Source organism: Pleuronectes platessa, chromosome 15 (genome assembly GCF_947347685.1).
Source record: "Pleuronectes platessa chromosome 15, fPlePla1.1, whole genome shotgun sequence".
NCBI classification, from domain to species: domain Eukaryota; kingdom Metazoa; phylum Chordata; class Actinopteri; order Pleuronectiformes; family Pleuronectidae; genus Pleuronectes; species Pleuronectes platessa.
The window spans coordinates 3,047,204-3,061,514 of NC_070640.1; the positions used below are offsets into that span (position 1 = coordinate 3,047,204).

General features: G+C 42.2%; 2 protein-coding genes across 3 annotated transcripts; one reads left to right on the plus strand and one right to left on the minus strand.

Annotated features, from left to right (window-relative positions):
- Positions 1 to 3,221: 3,221 nt before the first annotated feature.
- Positions 3,222 to 9,834, minus strand: rcc1l (RCC1 like). 2 transcript variants are annotated; one of them, XM_053441692.1, is made up of 12 exons: positions 9,690 to 9,834; positions 8,519 to 8,804; positions 8,079 to 8,208; positions 7,811 to 7,939; positions 7,654 to 7,720; positions 7,182 to 7,233; positions 6,780 to 6,864; positions 6,449 to 6,630; positions 5,600 to 5,687; positions 4,906 to 5,079; positions 3,854 to 3,939; positions 3,222 to 3,689 (listed from the first exon to the last, which is right to left on the minus strand). In XM_053441692.1, the coding sequence occupies exons 2-12, from the start codon at positions 8,801 to 8,803 to the stop codon at positions 3,612 to 3,614; spliced, it is 1,356 nt and encodes a 451-aa protein (XP_053297667.1). In that variant the 5' UTR covers position 8,804; positions 9,690 to 9,834; the 3' UTR covers positions 3,222 to 3,611. The 2 variants fall into 2 exon arrangements, with proteins under 2 accessions (XP_053297667.1, XP_053297668.1); XM_053441693.1 differs by having other exon boundaries at positions 4,887 to 5,079.
- A 2,367-nt stretch (positions 9,835 to 12,201) lies between these two features.
- Positions 12,202 to 13,600, plus strand: tlcd5b (TLC domain containing 5b). Its single transcript, XM_053441987.1, has 2 exons — positions 12,202 to 12,391; positions 13,053 to 13,600. Exons 1-2 carry the CDS (start codon positions 12,202 to 12,204, stop codon positions 13,598 to 13,600), a joined length of 738 nt encoding a protein of 245 aa, XP_053297962.1.
- Positions 13,601 to 14,311: the final 711 nt, after the last annotated feature.

The following is a 14,311-nucleotide window of genomic DNA, read 5'->3' on the forward strand; positions in this document are numbered from 1 at the left end:
AACAAACAAATATTCATACACATACAAGCAAATACACACAACAGGAGTAAAATCTATCAGTTTAATAATTTTGATTAAATAAAATGAATTCACTGGGAACATATGAGACATTTCCACCGAAACCTGAACTCATGGAGAAAAGACACAAGAAGCCTGCACCTGATTAAAACCAAAGGAAACACAACTTTAGACTTTGGCACGTCTTGTATGAAGGTTGACAGGTTGTCCACAGGGTGGCGCTAGAGAGAGACTGGCTGCAGCCTCTGGGGACCATGACCACAGTCAATCTCACAGCCCATTGGATTGTAATCGCTTGAATTAACCTGGGACAACTTTTTCAACTTCTGACTTCTCATTTCTTCTTTATTCTCCATATGCAAAATGAAATAATCTCTGATTTACTTGGAATTTCTTCTCAACTGTTCTCCTTTACATTTCCACTTGGAAGAACGATTTGCATATGGAGAGTAAAGTGGAAATATTGAGATAAAACTCTTAATGTCATGAAAAAGTTCAGAATCAAACAAAATCTGATATTCTAAGTCTAATTTCAAGATGGTTCCACTTCAAATTGAAACAATTATTATCTTATTTTATCACTTTATTTAAACATCTCGATGTGCAAAATTAGAAAACAAATTCTCTCAATTCTACGACTTTATTCTCTAAATTCAGAATGAAAAAAAAATTGTATTTCTGGCCTGGTGCTCCTCTGCACCTCTCGGAGGAGGAGGAGGAGGAGGAGGAGGAGGAAGAGGAGGAGGAGTAGGAGGAGGAGCAGCAGTTCCAGCTGCAGCCTCTGTGAGGAGCAGGGTCAGAGGAGCACACATGTTAGTGTTTCTCTTATCATGATCATCTTTCTTCTTACATAACCTCCCTGCAGCTCACTGCTGTTCGCTCACCTCTCGCCTCCCACTCACTCTGACTCAAAGTGAAGACTCCAGTGGAGCCACGTGCACCAAGGAAAACATCCGATCCTGCTGATGCATCACTTGTCACAGAGGGAACTCTTCACCCACACACCAGACGAACCTTTACGAGTCAGTGAGTCAGCGCTTCATCCAGACAGAGAACAACAATCACACTGTGCTGCCCACTGGTGTCACCTGACAAGGTCTCCGGATATGGAAGCTCAAACGGAATCACACAGTGTCTGTTTGTCACATCTACAATCACTGAGGAATTAAAGCTCTGTCTTCACCTGAAAGTCACTTTGACCAGAACCTAGACTCAATGTCCACTTAGTGTCTTCTGGACACAATATTCACCAGGTTATGTTTTAAACCTGTTTGTTTGTGAGCAGCATTAAGCAAAGACTCCAGGACCACGACACATGGTGGAAGGATGAAGAACCATTTAAATTCCAAACAGCAGTTTGTTTGTTAGCAGGATTAAACAAAACCTAATTAACTACTTAGCAGAGTTTTCCTTGGATTGACCCAAGCAGAAAGTGTTAAAACATTAAAACCCTTCATGTTATATCATAAAAACGACTCCTGGTGTGATAGATTTCACGTAAAAAAAACTGTTCATGTTATAAATCCATTTTTACAATATCATGTTATAACGATATACATTTAACATTATAGGGAGGAAAATATTTATATTTTAACCATAAGTTATCTATATATATAATATGATGCGTTTTAAATTATCACATGATACTGATCCATTTTGTCTTTGTCCAGTGTGGCAGCATTAGGCTTCCTTACTCCAGCCCCCTTAGCTTGACCGACCAATGAGAAGTCGGTCAAGTTAACATAGCTACAAGCTTTATATACGATGCCTGAGAGGTGTCACACAAGCACATTAACACCACTGCTAAAGAATTGCATCAGACGCGAGTGATTGCAAAAATGTAACTCGGCTCATTTTACTGTCAACATCCATTGTTACCTAAAATGACAAAATGTATACGACTTGAACTTTGACTTTTTTGTTTGATCCATGACACTAACACAGAGAAGGTGGGGTTGATGTGTTATACTGCAAACAGCCACCAGGGGATGATCGAGATGATTCGGCTTCACTTTAAAAGGTTAATTTACTCTAAACTATAAAGGTCAAAGGTCGGATGAGTCTGACATGACTTATTTTAACAAACCCTGAAAATACCCGACAGGAAGTAAAACTGTTTAAAACAGTCCACGGTTACACAAATGGAAAGCTGTCCATTTCCCGAATCATCTTGTCTACGAAATGCAATAAAGTAAAAATATCTTTACAGTGAAATTGTGAATAAAAAGATAACATCTTCAAATGTCTTGTTTTGTCTGAACAACAGTTTATTTTCATACACGACAAAGAAAAGCATCAAATCCAAACACAAAAAAAACTGAAACCTGCAGATATTTCGTATTTTGCTCAAGACGGGACCGAAAACATGATTTGATTATAAAAGATATTTTCAGATTTCCTGTTGATCGACTGGTCTATGAATCGTTGCAGCTCAACGATCACAGATCCTCAAAATTAATAAAAAAAAAGGTCTGGTGACATTTCATATTTCTATTTGTCAAAAAATAAATTGAGCGTTATTTTATTCAGAATAGTTCATTATTTTATTCATTAAGGTATTCATAATTATTCCTCTAAACTATTGGTTTTGATTATGGATTTTTTTAATAGATTTATATTTTCTAAAGGACCTGAAGGACCTGGCCGAGGACATCGAGCAGAGACGTTGTAAACATCTGAGAAAAGCTATTTCATTATCCTGACAGGAATTTCCTTGAGAAGTAAATTTTCCATTTCCTCTGACTTGTTCCAAACATCTTAATATTTGCTGATTGCGCCTAAGCTCTATTATTGATCCTCAGATGACATGATCTCTGAAAAACTGTGAGCATTCCAGCTCTGTTAATATAAATGATGATATTTACTTTCTTCCGTCCAGTGCCTCAGTGAGTGTGTCCCTGCTGCGAGCCACCATGATGCTGTACAGGCCCGTTGCTCTTTGTCTACATCCTCACCCTCCTGATGGGGGTCCCCGCCAACATCCTGGCATTCTGCACCTTCTGCCACAAAGCCAACCCCACTATGACATCACACCTTAGGATGTAAAGTGCTTTGAGATCATGTAGGTTGTGATTTTGTGATTGTCTTCAGTCTGTGGTCAGAGGTGAACTCATTCTGTGATTTGAAACTTATTTTGTCGTTTCAATTATCTGCAGTTAAATCTATAAAATCTCAGTAAGTAGTGAAAACACGTCCAGAACCTAAAGTCTTAAAATGTCTTTATTTTCTACGACTCCAGTTTTCATCAAACAGAGAAAAAACAAACAAATTTGAAGAAGCTGCAACGAGAGAATAATTTAAATTTGTTCACACTCCTGTTTGAAAAGTGTCTGAGTGAATGACTGAGTGAATGGAATCCTCCTCTCAGCTGTATTTGTTCATAAGGACCTGTCCCGTGTGACCTTCATGCAGGATGAAGTGAACCCTGTCGCTGACCCTGTGGAATCCACAGCTCCACTCGCCTCTGGACGTCACCACAGGACGGAGCCACCGAGGGTCCGTCCCCTGTGGAGAGCAGCTGGCGCCAGGTCCCCACAGCAGAACCCTCCGTCGGCTCAAACGTCCAGCCTGTTCCACCGCTGCTGGGCAGGAGCTCACAGGAGGGACTTCACCAGCGCCACCATGTGGTCAACACCGCAGGCTACATCCACCACCGAGCCCGGCACAGTCACCTGAGAGAGACATTACACAACTCAGGGGAGGAACAGGCAGTTTGCTGCACTTTGTTTTCTGAAAGTGTCTAAAGACGTTTTTCAGACATGAGCTCTGGAGGAAGACATTTCTGCATGTTTCTCTCTTTGCTTGCAGGACTAATATTGAAACGGTGTCATCTTACTCTCCACGGGAAGAACTGGTCGTCTCTGCTCCCGATGCCCAGACAGCCTCTCACATTCTTCCCCCAGACGAAGAGCTCGCCGCGATCTGCAACGCAAACCATCAAACATGAGCGCGCTGGGAGAGCGAGCGCACTGGGAGAGCGAGCGCACTGGGAGAGCGAGCGCACTGGGAGAGCGAGCGCCCGCTGAGCCTCGACGCAGAGCAGCTGCAGCCGGGAACGAGCTCTGTCTTTTTTAGAACCATCATCTCTTCACGAGTCACATGGGACATGGAGATGGAGGAAATAACAACAACCCAGATTCATAACTTTCCTGCAGATGTCTTACTACTAAATATCCTTGTTGTTTAACCCAGTGGTTCCCAAGCTGAGGATCCTGAGACGTTTTCAGAAAGAAATACACTGTTAAAGTTGTATAGTTTACTATTATTAGAAAGTTCTTTGTATGCCTGACCCACCTGCAGCAACCATGAGGGTCTCAAGTCCTCAGATGGTTATTTTGAGGGTCGGAGAAGTTTGGGAACCTCTGGTTTAACCAGTAACTACGAGACAAAGAACAAAACAAAATATATGACGGATTGTATTTTAAAATGTAGTAGAATAGGAGCATTAAATACCATAAAATAGCAATGTACACAAAGTACAATTATACTTCGAGTGCAGTCCTTCTACTTGTTTTCCACCATCGCCTAAACCTAAAAGACCGAACATTGGTTTTAAGAATTTGATGTTTAATATTCATGTTGTTTGCTGCTTTAGAGTCCGACTAATAAAAACTGGCTAAAAGGATTTTCCTCGTCTGTTTTCATCGTCCACTTTCAGTCTCGGTTCAGATTCTTGGTTCAGAGCCACAAACAGCTGCTCCACCTCACAGCTCCGACCGGATGAGACTCAAGGACTTTGTGGTTTATGAGATTTATGTTTCGTTCTTTTATCCTTGCGGGAAAATAATAAACAAGTATCTGGCATCAGTAAATCTCATCTGACTTTATGCAGCTTCACATAAAGTCTCTGAGGAAACTGTAAAAGTGACCTGAGGAACTTGTTCTCACCCGTTACTGCAGCGAAATGTGAGAGGCCACATCGGATCGTGGTGACGGCGACTGACGGGCTGAACTCTGAGCGTCCAAACAGCGCCGGGGGAATCATCTCCGGGGTCGACGATTCTGAAAGCTGTGGTCCTTTTCCAAGAATCCCATAGCCCCAAACAAACACCTCTCCCTTATCTGAGGAAAACAAATAAATAAAAGACAGAGCTCGATATAAGGAGCAGGATATTCAGGGGAGACATCTGGACTCGTAATGAGAATAAAAAGACACAAGAGAAGTCAGAACTGGGATCAAGAGTCAGTGAGTGGAGTCACACGTCTGATGCCAAAGTGGAAACTGACTTTAAGGAAACTTAAGTTCTGGAAAAACTGTTTCGACCTGCAGCTGTAACGTTCTCAGGACTCTGGAAGCTGCGGCTGATTCAAAGTGCTGCTGCTCAAGTCGTCACTGACACAGAGGAAGTGGATCATATTAATCCAGTTCTGAGATCTTAACACTGACTTCCTGTCAAAGATCCAGGTCTAGTACACGTCTGCTCTCTGTCCCAGACTCTAAACTAAACAAGGAGAAAGAAACGTGAAGTTTTCATGATCCACACATGTGCAACAGGCTCCCAGAGAAGTTCAGGTCTGTTTACATGTGGAGTGCACGTTTACATTAACGCACACGTGTTCATGTGCCTTTGTATAAACTGACCGTTGAGAATAGCCACCTGCGTCCCGCCACACGCCGCCTGAACCACCTTCCCACAGCCTTTCAGAGGAAGACGCCGAGGAGAGTTGATCTGTAACACGAAGATTTACACGAAGAGTTTAGTGAGAGAATATCTGGTGGAGTTTTCTTCTGCTCCCGTCTTGTACGGTGGCCGAGACGTCGCACACAAGTGCATCAACGCAAAACAGGAATACAAAAGCCACAACAGAAGTGTGAATGAAGAGTTTGTTCTTCTTCTTCTTCTTCACATTTGGGAAAACCCAGTCAAGTCAGTTGCAGCTTAAAAATGTGATGCTACTTATCTGAGGCATTATGGCACAGGTGCATGTTTCTGTTTCACAAATAGTAAGTAACTCTGCTTGTTTCCTTGTCCATATACGTAGTCGCACACTTCCTTTGTGAACTTTGTGCTCCTGTTGTGGCTTCGTGGTTGTGTCTCACGTTAATGAACTCGAGTGAGACGTCTCAGCCAACGTAGTCTTGGATTCCCAAACATTGCAGGATTATTTATCTTGTATATGATGTATTGACCCCGAAAGCCGAATGCATGAACAACAAATCCATCTTTTCATCTGGTTTCTTTTATATAAAAATGTTGAAACATCAGATCTGAAGTATTTGACGAGTGCTGTGAACTGAGCAGCCTGGAAAGGACCTTGTGACAGATGAGTGTCCGGTGGAAACAGAACCTAACTGAGCCGTCAAGAGTAAAACAACCCTCTCAGCATCCGTTCAGAGGCCAGACTCACGTGTAGGACAACATTGCAGAAGACAGAATGTGATCCTTCAAGTGGTCGACACCTCAACCAGCCGGACGTCAGCTCTCCTCACCTGTGTGGCCTCCGTGACCGAGGCCAGCTGCAGGTACTCGGAGTTGCCCCAGCCGTACAGCTGCCCGTCCCTGGACACGGCCAGGCTGCAGTCTCCATACGTGTTGACCTGCTGCACCTCGACACCGGCCAGATCCCCCCCCACCTCCATCGGACCGGAGCTGCAGCTGTGGTGACCCAAACCTGGAAGACGAGGAAACGGACTTGAGGAAAAGTGAAGTGGAGGAGGGGTCTGATTCGTCACTTCACTCTCTACCCTAGTTTTAAAATCCTACTGTCTGCAGCCGACTGTGTCCAATTTAAAAAATGTATTTTTTGAGAAGAGCACTGACCCGTCTGTCCGTCTGCCCCCCATCCACACGCATACACCTTCCCAGTCTCGGTGAGGAAGAGGCTGTGGTCCTGCCCACACGCCACCTGGAAGAAAAGAGCTGCATCTTCAGTGACCAGATAAAGACCCGAGAGGTTAGACTCACATTTAGTTACATCAAGTGTAAATTTAAAGCTATTTTCACACATAATCTGCAGAAAATGTGTTTTTCCCTTTCACATATGAAGAACACAGCAGGAGATTGTTCTGGTCAAACGTGTTCAAGGAAGTGTAATCTGTGTAATCAATTAAATGTATCTGTGAATAATCTGCATGTGTATATTTGTGGATCCAAAGTTCTGTAACAGTATGGGGATGAGACATGCTACAGTGAAAACAATGTTCAGGAAAAGGCTGCACTCACCTGGGTGACCCTGCTGTCGAAGCCTTGCATCTTGTGAATGATGTGACTGCCGCTGTTGGAACACGAGACAAGAGGAATAACAAATCCATCATTCGAGGTCGGCAGCATCTCGGAGGGAGGTCACATGCTTCTGCGTTTCACTCGTCCTTTAACATCCCTCTTGCTTTCACAGGAGTACAGCTCACAGGTAAACTATACATTCAATCATTCATCAGAAACACTGGTTTGTTGGCTTGTTTTTCAGCAGGATTATGCAAAGTCTTCTTAACAGATTGCTTCAAAACTTGATAATGAGAAATAGACTAAGGAAGAACTCATAAATTCTGAAATGTTTTCACTCTATTGAACTTATTGACATTTTCCCTGAGACATTCTTTCAATTTCCTGGAGGATGTGACCAGAATCAGAAGCTGCCTGATGAAACCTGTGACTCAGCAGCAGCAAGTCTGTGCTGACGTGATTGAGGACCCACCCGTAGACTTCATCTTCCACTATCCTCCTCCCACACTGGCCGTACGCGTTGTTGCCCATACTGAAAACTTGGGAGAGAGAAAACACAGAGCCGTCAGTTATCAGTGGCTTAATTATTAGTCATGAATCATCTGGTGTGGGAGGCGCGAGTCTCTTACCCCCCTCTTGATCCGTGAGCACCAGGGAGTGAGCTCGGCCACAGGCGACCTGGATGACTCTGGTCTGTAGAGGCTCGACGAGAGGCAGAGCCAGAGGGGACGGCTCCAGGACGTAGTCGTAACTCCGATCTGCAGACAGGGAGGGAGGAAGTGTTGGGATGTTGATATAAACACGAGATAATACAAACTGCTGCAGCTCTTATCTATAACTTTTGAAGCAGGTTAAGCAGAGTGAAGTGTTTCTGTGTCTCAGTCCCGGTTCCCTTACGGCGGCTGTGCTGCGTGCGTTGGAAGCCCAGCTGAGAGTCCGTGTTCAGGCCCATCGCCCAGAGCTTGGACGCGTCTTTGGTGGAGGAGGCGATGATGGTGAAGCCGTAACCACAAGCAGCCGAGGAGATCTAGAACAGGAGAGGAGTTTAGACCTTCAAAAGGAATTTCTGTCACAATTAAAACGAGTATTACTGTGGTTGTGGGTGAAATATTATACACGTTTACAGTAGTATTATTATTTGTAATTTAAGTTGGATAAAACAAAGACAGTATCGATACTTGTACTTGAATAAAAAGACAAATACTGCTCACAAACACAAGTAACTTCTGTTTTAAACTGGTCACCAGTAACTGCAGGTACTGAGACTAAACCAGACTCTGTAGTTCCTGATCAGATGATGAAGTAAGAAGCTTCATCCAGCTGAGCCATGTCTTCACCTGCTCTGCGGTGTCCAGGCGATACGGAGTGAGCTGGTACTTCCGTGGGTTCTTCCTGCCGCTGTCCGGCACCACGAAGCTGGGGAGGCCCAGAGCCCCGGTGAAGCTGAAGCCCCACACGAACACCTTGTGGTTGGGTTTCCTGTGCTGCCCGACGTACTGAAACACCGGACCCCCGCTGCTCTTCTCCCGGGGTCGGAACGCTTTACTGGCGGTCGCATAACCACAGACCTGGAGTCCTGTGGTCATGTGTCGAGAGCAGAGACGCACACAGGGAAGAGACATTCTGTGGAAAGAGAAGAGACAGATTGAAGTTAGGATCTGAAACATGCAATCCACAAAAACACTAAATCATTACTATATTTATGACATGAAGAGCCAGGTTTAAATATATTGAATGTATTACAGGTCATTTCTATGATTTTCAAATAAAATATATAAAAATGTACATTATCATAAACTCTTATCATTCTTCATCATTAGATTAAGTTAAAGTGGGGTAAGAAAAATACTAAAATAGATGATTGCTGGCATTATATTGCATTATTACCAAGGTAAATAAGAAATTAAACATTAAATTAAACAATAAAGTAGAATAATCCTGAAAAATCTATTTAATTAATCAATTGATTTTAGAAAATATATCTGGTTGTATATTTCAGCTTAAACAGACATAATCATTGACTTACAACAGATATAAACACGTTTTGTCATGCAGCCAAATTCCCTTTACTTTAACCGTCAGTTTAACGAAAGCTTAGTTTAAATCACACTAAATATAAAATTCCGAGAAACTACAGACTCTAGAGTATTTTACGGGTATATATGTAAATTCGGCGCGTAGCTAACGTCTTCAATAGCTTTAAATGTTATCTAATTTTTAATAATATCCTAGTTTACCAAGCTAAAGCTCGCTAACTCAAACTGGAACCAACGTCCTGATTAGAAGGTGAAAGGACCGTTACAAATTGAAATGAACGCAAAACAAGTGACGTGTAGTTTGTGTGATTAAAGCCGAATTGAAGAAGAGCTTCACATAATCAGTTAAAATTTATAAAACATGTCAAAGTAAGAAAAATATTCTGACAGAACCCAGTTGAACATTAAATTGCCAGGAAGGTGAGTTTAGCTTCGCTTCGTGTTGTGACCCACGTGATGTCGCGGAACGTACCTTCCTCCCTCAAGGTCGTTATGAGTTTCACAGGATGAAAATCAAACTGAACCGACGCAGGAACCAAGAAGAAACTGTTCAAATGTGATTCAGTGACATTGTCGCGTGTTTATTTTCCTGAAAACAATATTTACCCCGGAAGAGAAAAAGCTGTTCTTCTGCAGTTCCTCCTCTGTAGAGAAGTATGTGGCGCCACCTAGTGCCCTGGAGGACTTAACACATTGATTTACAGAGAATAGAAAAATGTAATAAAAGTATAAAAATAAATACAAAGATAAAAAAATATAGTACACATGGTATAAAGCATACAGAAGCACTGCATCATACCGGTAGGTGGAGTTATACGCGTGTGTGTGTGTGCTGGATTGAAGTGGCCAATAATCTGCTGAGGTGTCAGATTAGTGACACTGTGGAAGTGGGTTAATGCTGCAGATCTGTGAGGTGAGAATCTCACAGGTCGTTAACCTACAGCAGCCGAGGGACGTGAAATGCACACGTGTACATTGAGCATGAAAACCTTTCACCTGTTTGTACGATTCAGGCTGTTAGACACACTGCTCTGTCTGTAAAGCAAAACTGTGGAGGAAACTTTTACATTTATATGAAACTGTTTATTTATCTCAGAATAGGAACAGTAATTTAATCTAAATCACATATTTACAAGAAGAGATAATGTTAAAAACAAACTATCATCAGGTTTCTTGTGGTCGGGTTCACAAAAGACTGCAAATCTAACAGGCGTCTGATTCATGTGCACTAACTGTTATCATATTTTTATTCATTTTCATTGCATCAGGGATTTTGACTGTTGACAACTGACACGAGACAGTAAACAAGATAGGAGCCGGCCTTCTAGAATCATAAATCTTAATTATTTCTTACTTTTTATAGCTTTTAAATAGTTTTTCTTATAATTTTAGTTTCTTTGCTGCATTTTGTTTAGTCTCATTGTATTTTTTTTATTTCTATTCTCATTTGTGGCTTTTTCTTCAACTTTCTTATTGTTTTTTAATGTGCAATCTACTTTTTATTTGGTTTGAACTTGAATCATGTGAGACCAACCAATCTGTGGAACAGTCAAATCATTCAGATCAGACAGGGTCTTTTAAAAGTTGTCTTAAAACATGTTTTCATTCTAAAGATTGTATTAATGTTTTTTTGTCATGTGTAGTTTTATTCTTCTTTCTGACCTAGTCACTGTTCTCTTGTTTTTAACTGATTTTCTTTTACATTTCTTTCTGTCCATTACATTGTGACTGTGTAAAGAAGAGTGGTAGATGGATAAAGTTTATTCTAACTATGATTTAAAGCCTGTTGAGTCAAAAGGAGGGATTTGTACTCAGAGCAGAGACTCAAGGACATCAGGACGTTTTTGATCCAACTACACTTTAGTTTGATTTTAATGTACCACAGCCTGGTATCATCCGTCCCATCTAAAAGCAGGTATCCACAGAGAAGTGGACACAGTAATCCTTTAAGAGGATCAGGTCTGAGATCCAGGCGGGGGGGGGGGGGGGGGGGCAGGATCCACTCACTGTCTAACGTCGCCTCCACATGGTTTTTCTGTCATCCCCGAACATGTGGTCCTTTTGATATATGCTCAGATTGAGACACTTTGATGGAGTTTGTTTTCACTGTCTTTGAAGGAACAGACACGGGGATGGAGGCTGTGGACGATCGTCGGGGGAATTTGAGACATGAATCCTGAATTTGAGGTCGACTGAGAGGACCAGGCGTTGAGGTAAAACACAGAGCTACTGAAGGTTGTGTATTTTAAAGGGCCAGACTTTTAAAATCGGTGGGACTAGAACTGAATGAAACTGGATAAATCCACCCTGTGAACATGAGAATAGAAAACCACCGAAAGCAGTGATTGTTTTGAATCAGAGTCGTTTATATATATAATTGTTATTTACTTATCAGTAAAATAGCCTTTTTAAACTGACATGCTTGTTTCTGATTGGTTAACACTTTATTTTAACCCCACAATTTAGAATTCAGTGGGATTTAGTTTATAAAACGTTATAATGTAGTTTTAAGCAGTTATACACAGACTTTAAAGTATTTTCAATGTTAAAGTCGTTGCCATTAATTCAATTTGATATTATTACAACTGTGTTTATACATCAGCCTCCACTTGTAGCTGCTCACTGAGGACAGGATAGTAGTTGACAAATATCAGCGTATATAACTCTATCACAGAGTTTTATTAAGTATTAATCACATGTTCACAGCTTCTAGTTTGAAGGTTTGAATGTCACATGTAGTGTTTATCACACAGAAATAGATTTTAGGGTAAATGCTGAGCTTGTGTCTATAACTGGGTCAATATTAGATGTGAAATTTAGTTTAAAAAAAACACTTACAAATATAAATCAATCTGCTAATTGTCCTTTAGTCTAAAGCAGCAATATGACCTTAATTGATTCTGAAATTCAATCCACATTGAAACGGACTCACGAGGACAAAGCACGATTAACAAGTCAGCTCCTTCGTCTCCTCGCAGGACGCCATGGCCGTGCTGACGGTGAGCTGCAGCCTGATTGGCTGGCTGTGTCTCTACCTGTTGTTCCGCTTCCTCTTCGCCCGGCGGGGGCCCGAGTGGAGCTGTCGTCTGGTCACTCTGTCCCACGGGGTCGTCATCGTGCTGCTGACGGCGTACGTGGCCTTCATCGATGGACCCTGGCCCTTCACACACGCAGGTCAGTGGAGTGAAGCAAACTCATGTACAGTTTGTATTTATATACATATGTGTACGTTTTAACCCTTAGTTTAAACCTGATATTATTAACCTTTGCTTTTGCATTTAAGAAAGGTTTAGCGAGATGTATTTTAAGATGCATTTAGAAGCTTCAGGAGTCACAGCGATATTAAATCAATCAATCCTCTTTATCATAATTCCTTATTTCTATTCAAGGGAATCTTTTCAAAACTCGTTAATTCCTCATATCTGATAGTTTTCTCCTCAAAATATGTCAATAGTGGACAAAGACGGCAGTTGAAGAAAGACAAAGGAAATTCTTCTGATTTTATTTTACATACAACACATTTTTTACTTTGTTGTTTCACTTTCTCCAATTATTTTACTCATCTGAATTCTGAGTGTGAGCAGGGGCGTTGCCACAGGGTAGGTGAACGGGTCATTTGCCTGAGAGGGGGCCCCCCAGCCCTTGCTTGTAGCTGCTTATTGTCGTTTTAAGAAATACAACATTCTTTATTTGTGAGGTTTGGTTGAAGACTGGAACGACGTGAGTGTGTCTGATGTGCATGAGACGGTGGTGGAGGTTTGCACTTCACTTTAATGGTTTGATGTGAGGCCCCCCCAAACATCTACTCTCTTATCTGACCCCCCTTCTCTTCCAGGGACGGAGAACACCGAGCTCCAGATCTTCGCCCTGTCCGTCTGCCTCGGCTACTTCTTCTTCGACATCGGCTGGTGCGTGTTCTACGGCACCGAGGGCCCCCTCATGCTGGCCCACCACGCCGCCAGCATCCTGGGCATCCTGCTGGCCCTGCTCATCGGGGTGTCGGCCTGCGAAACCTGCGCCGTGGTCCTGGGCAGCGAGGTCACCAATCCCCTGCTGCAGAGCCGCTGGTTCCTCCGGCGGCTGGGCCTGTACGACAGCCTGCTGGGTGACGCCGTGGACCTGCTGTTCATTCTACTGTTCGCCACCGTGCGCGTGGGGGTCGGCACGTGGATGTTTTACTGTGAGCTCACGTCCCCCAGGACCTCGCTGGTGATGAAGCTGGGAGGCGTGGTCATGTACGGTCTGGCCTGGGTGTTCATGGTGGACATCGGCAGATTTGCCTTCAAGAAAAGCAGATCCAAGTATAAAAGGTGGAAAGAGAATCACAAGCTCAAAGAAATCAACACAGAGAAAGTGGACGGATACGAGCGACTGAAGGAATGAAGATGTATCTGATACACAAACCTCTTCAGCTTGAAAGGTGCTAAATACTTAACAATCAGCATTTATTATGAACCAGAAACTGGACTTTACCGTCTATAAACTGTAAAAACTTCAATACAGTTACACTGAACATGATTTTGTGGTCAGGGTTTTCAAAATCAATGCAAATGAACAGGCTCTGCTTCTGGATTTTCAAAAGTCTCGTCATCCCCACGTCACTGCAGATATGAGTTTTGACAGAAGAAAGTTATTTATTTAGAAGTGATTTAATTATGACTTCCATAGAGTTCAACTTGGATGAGGTATTACTCGTATTCCCTGTAGCAGAGCTTTCTAAACTTCAGAGGCCCACATCCAGAATCATTAGCAGGACTGTAACACAACCCTGAAGGTGTTTTGTCCTTAAAACCAATTAATAATCATAAATTAATCATGAATATAAATAAATTTGCTTAACAATTTCTAAAAAATATATGCCCAAATATTAGATCATAATTTATCAGATATATTTGAACATCTTTTCATTTAGATATTTCCCCCCCAGGCTACATATTTTGATGGAATTGCTAAATTGAATCTTTTTCACATCCCGGTTTGAAGTGCACGTTCAATAACTCAAAGGTCCAACATTTATTTATCATCTATAGTTCACATTTCTCATATGTAACTTAACGGTGCTATAGTTTCTTTCAGTGACCCCCACCACAGTCA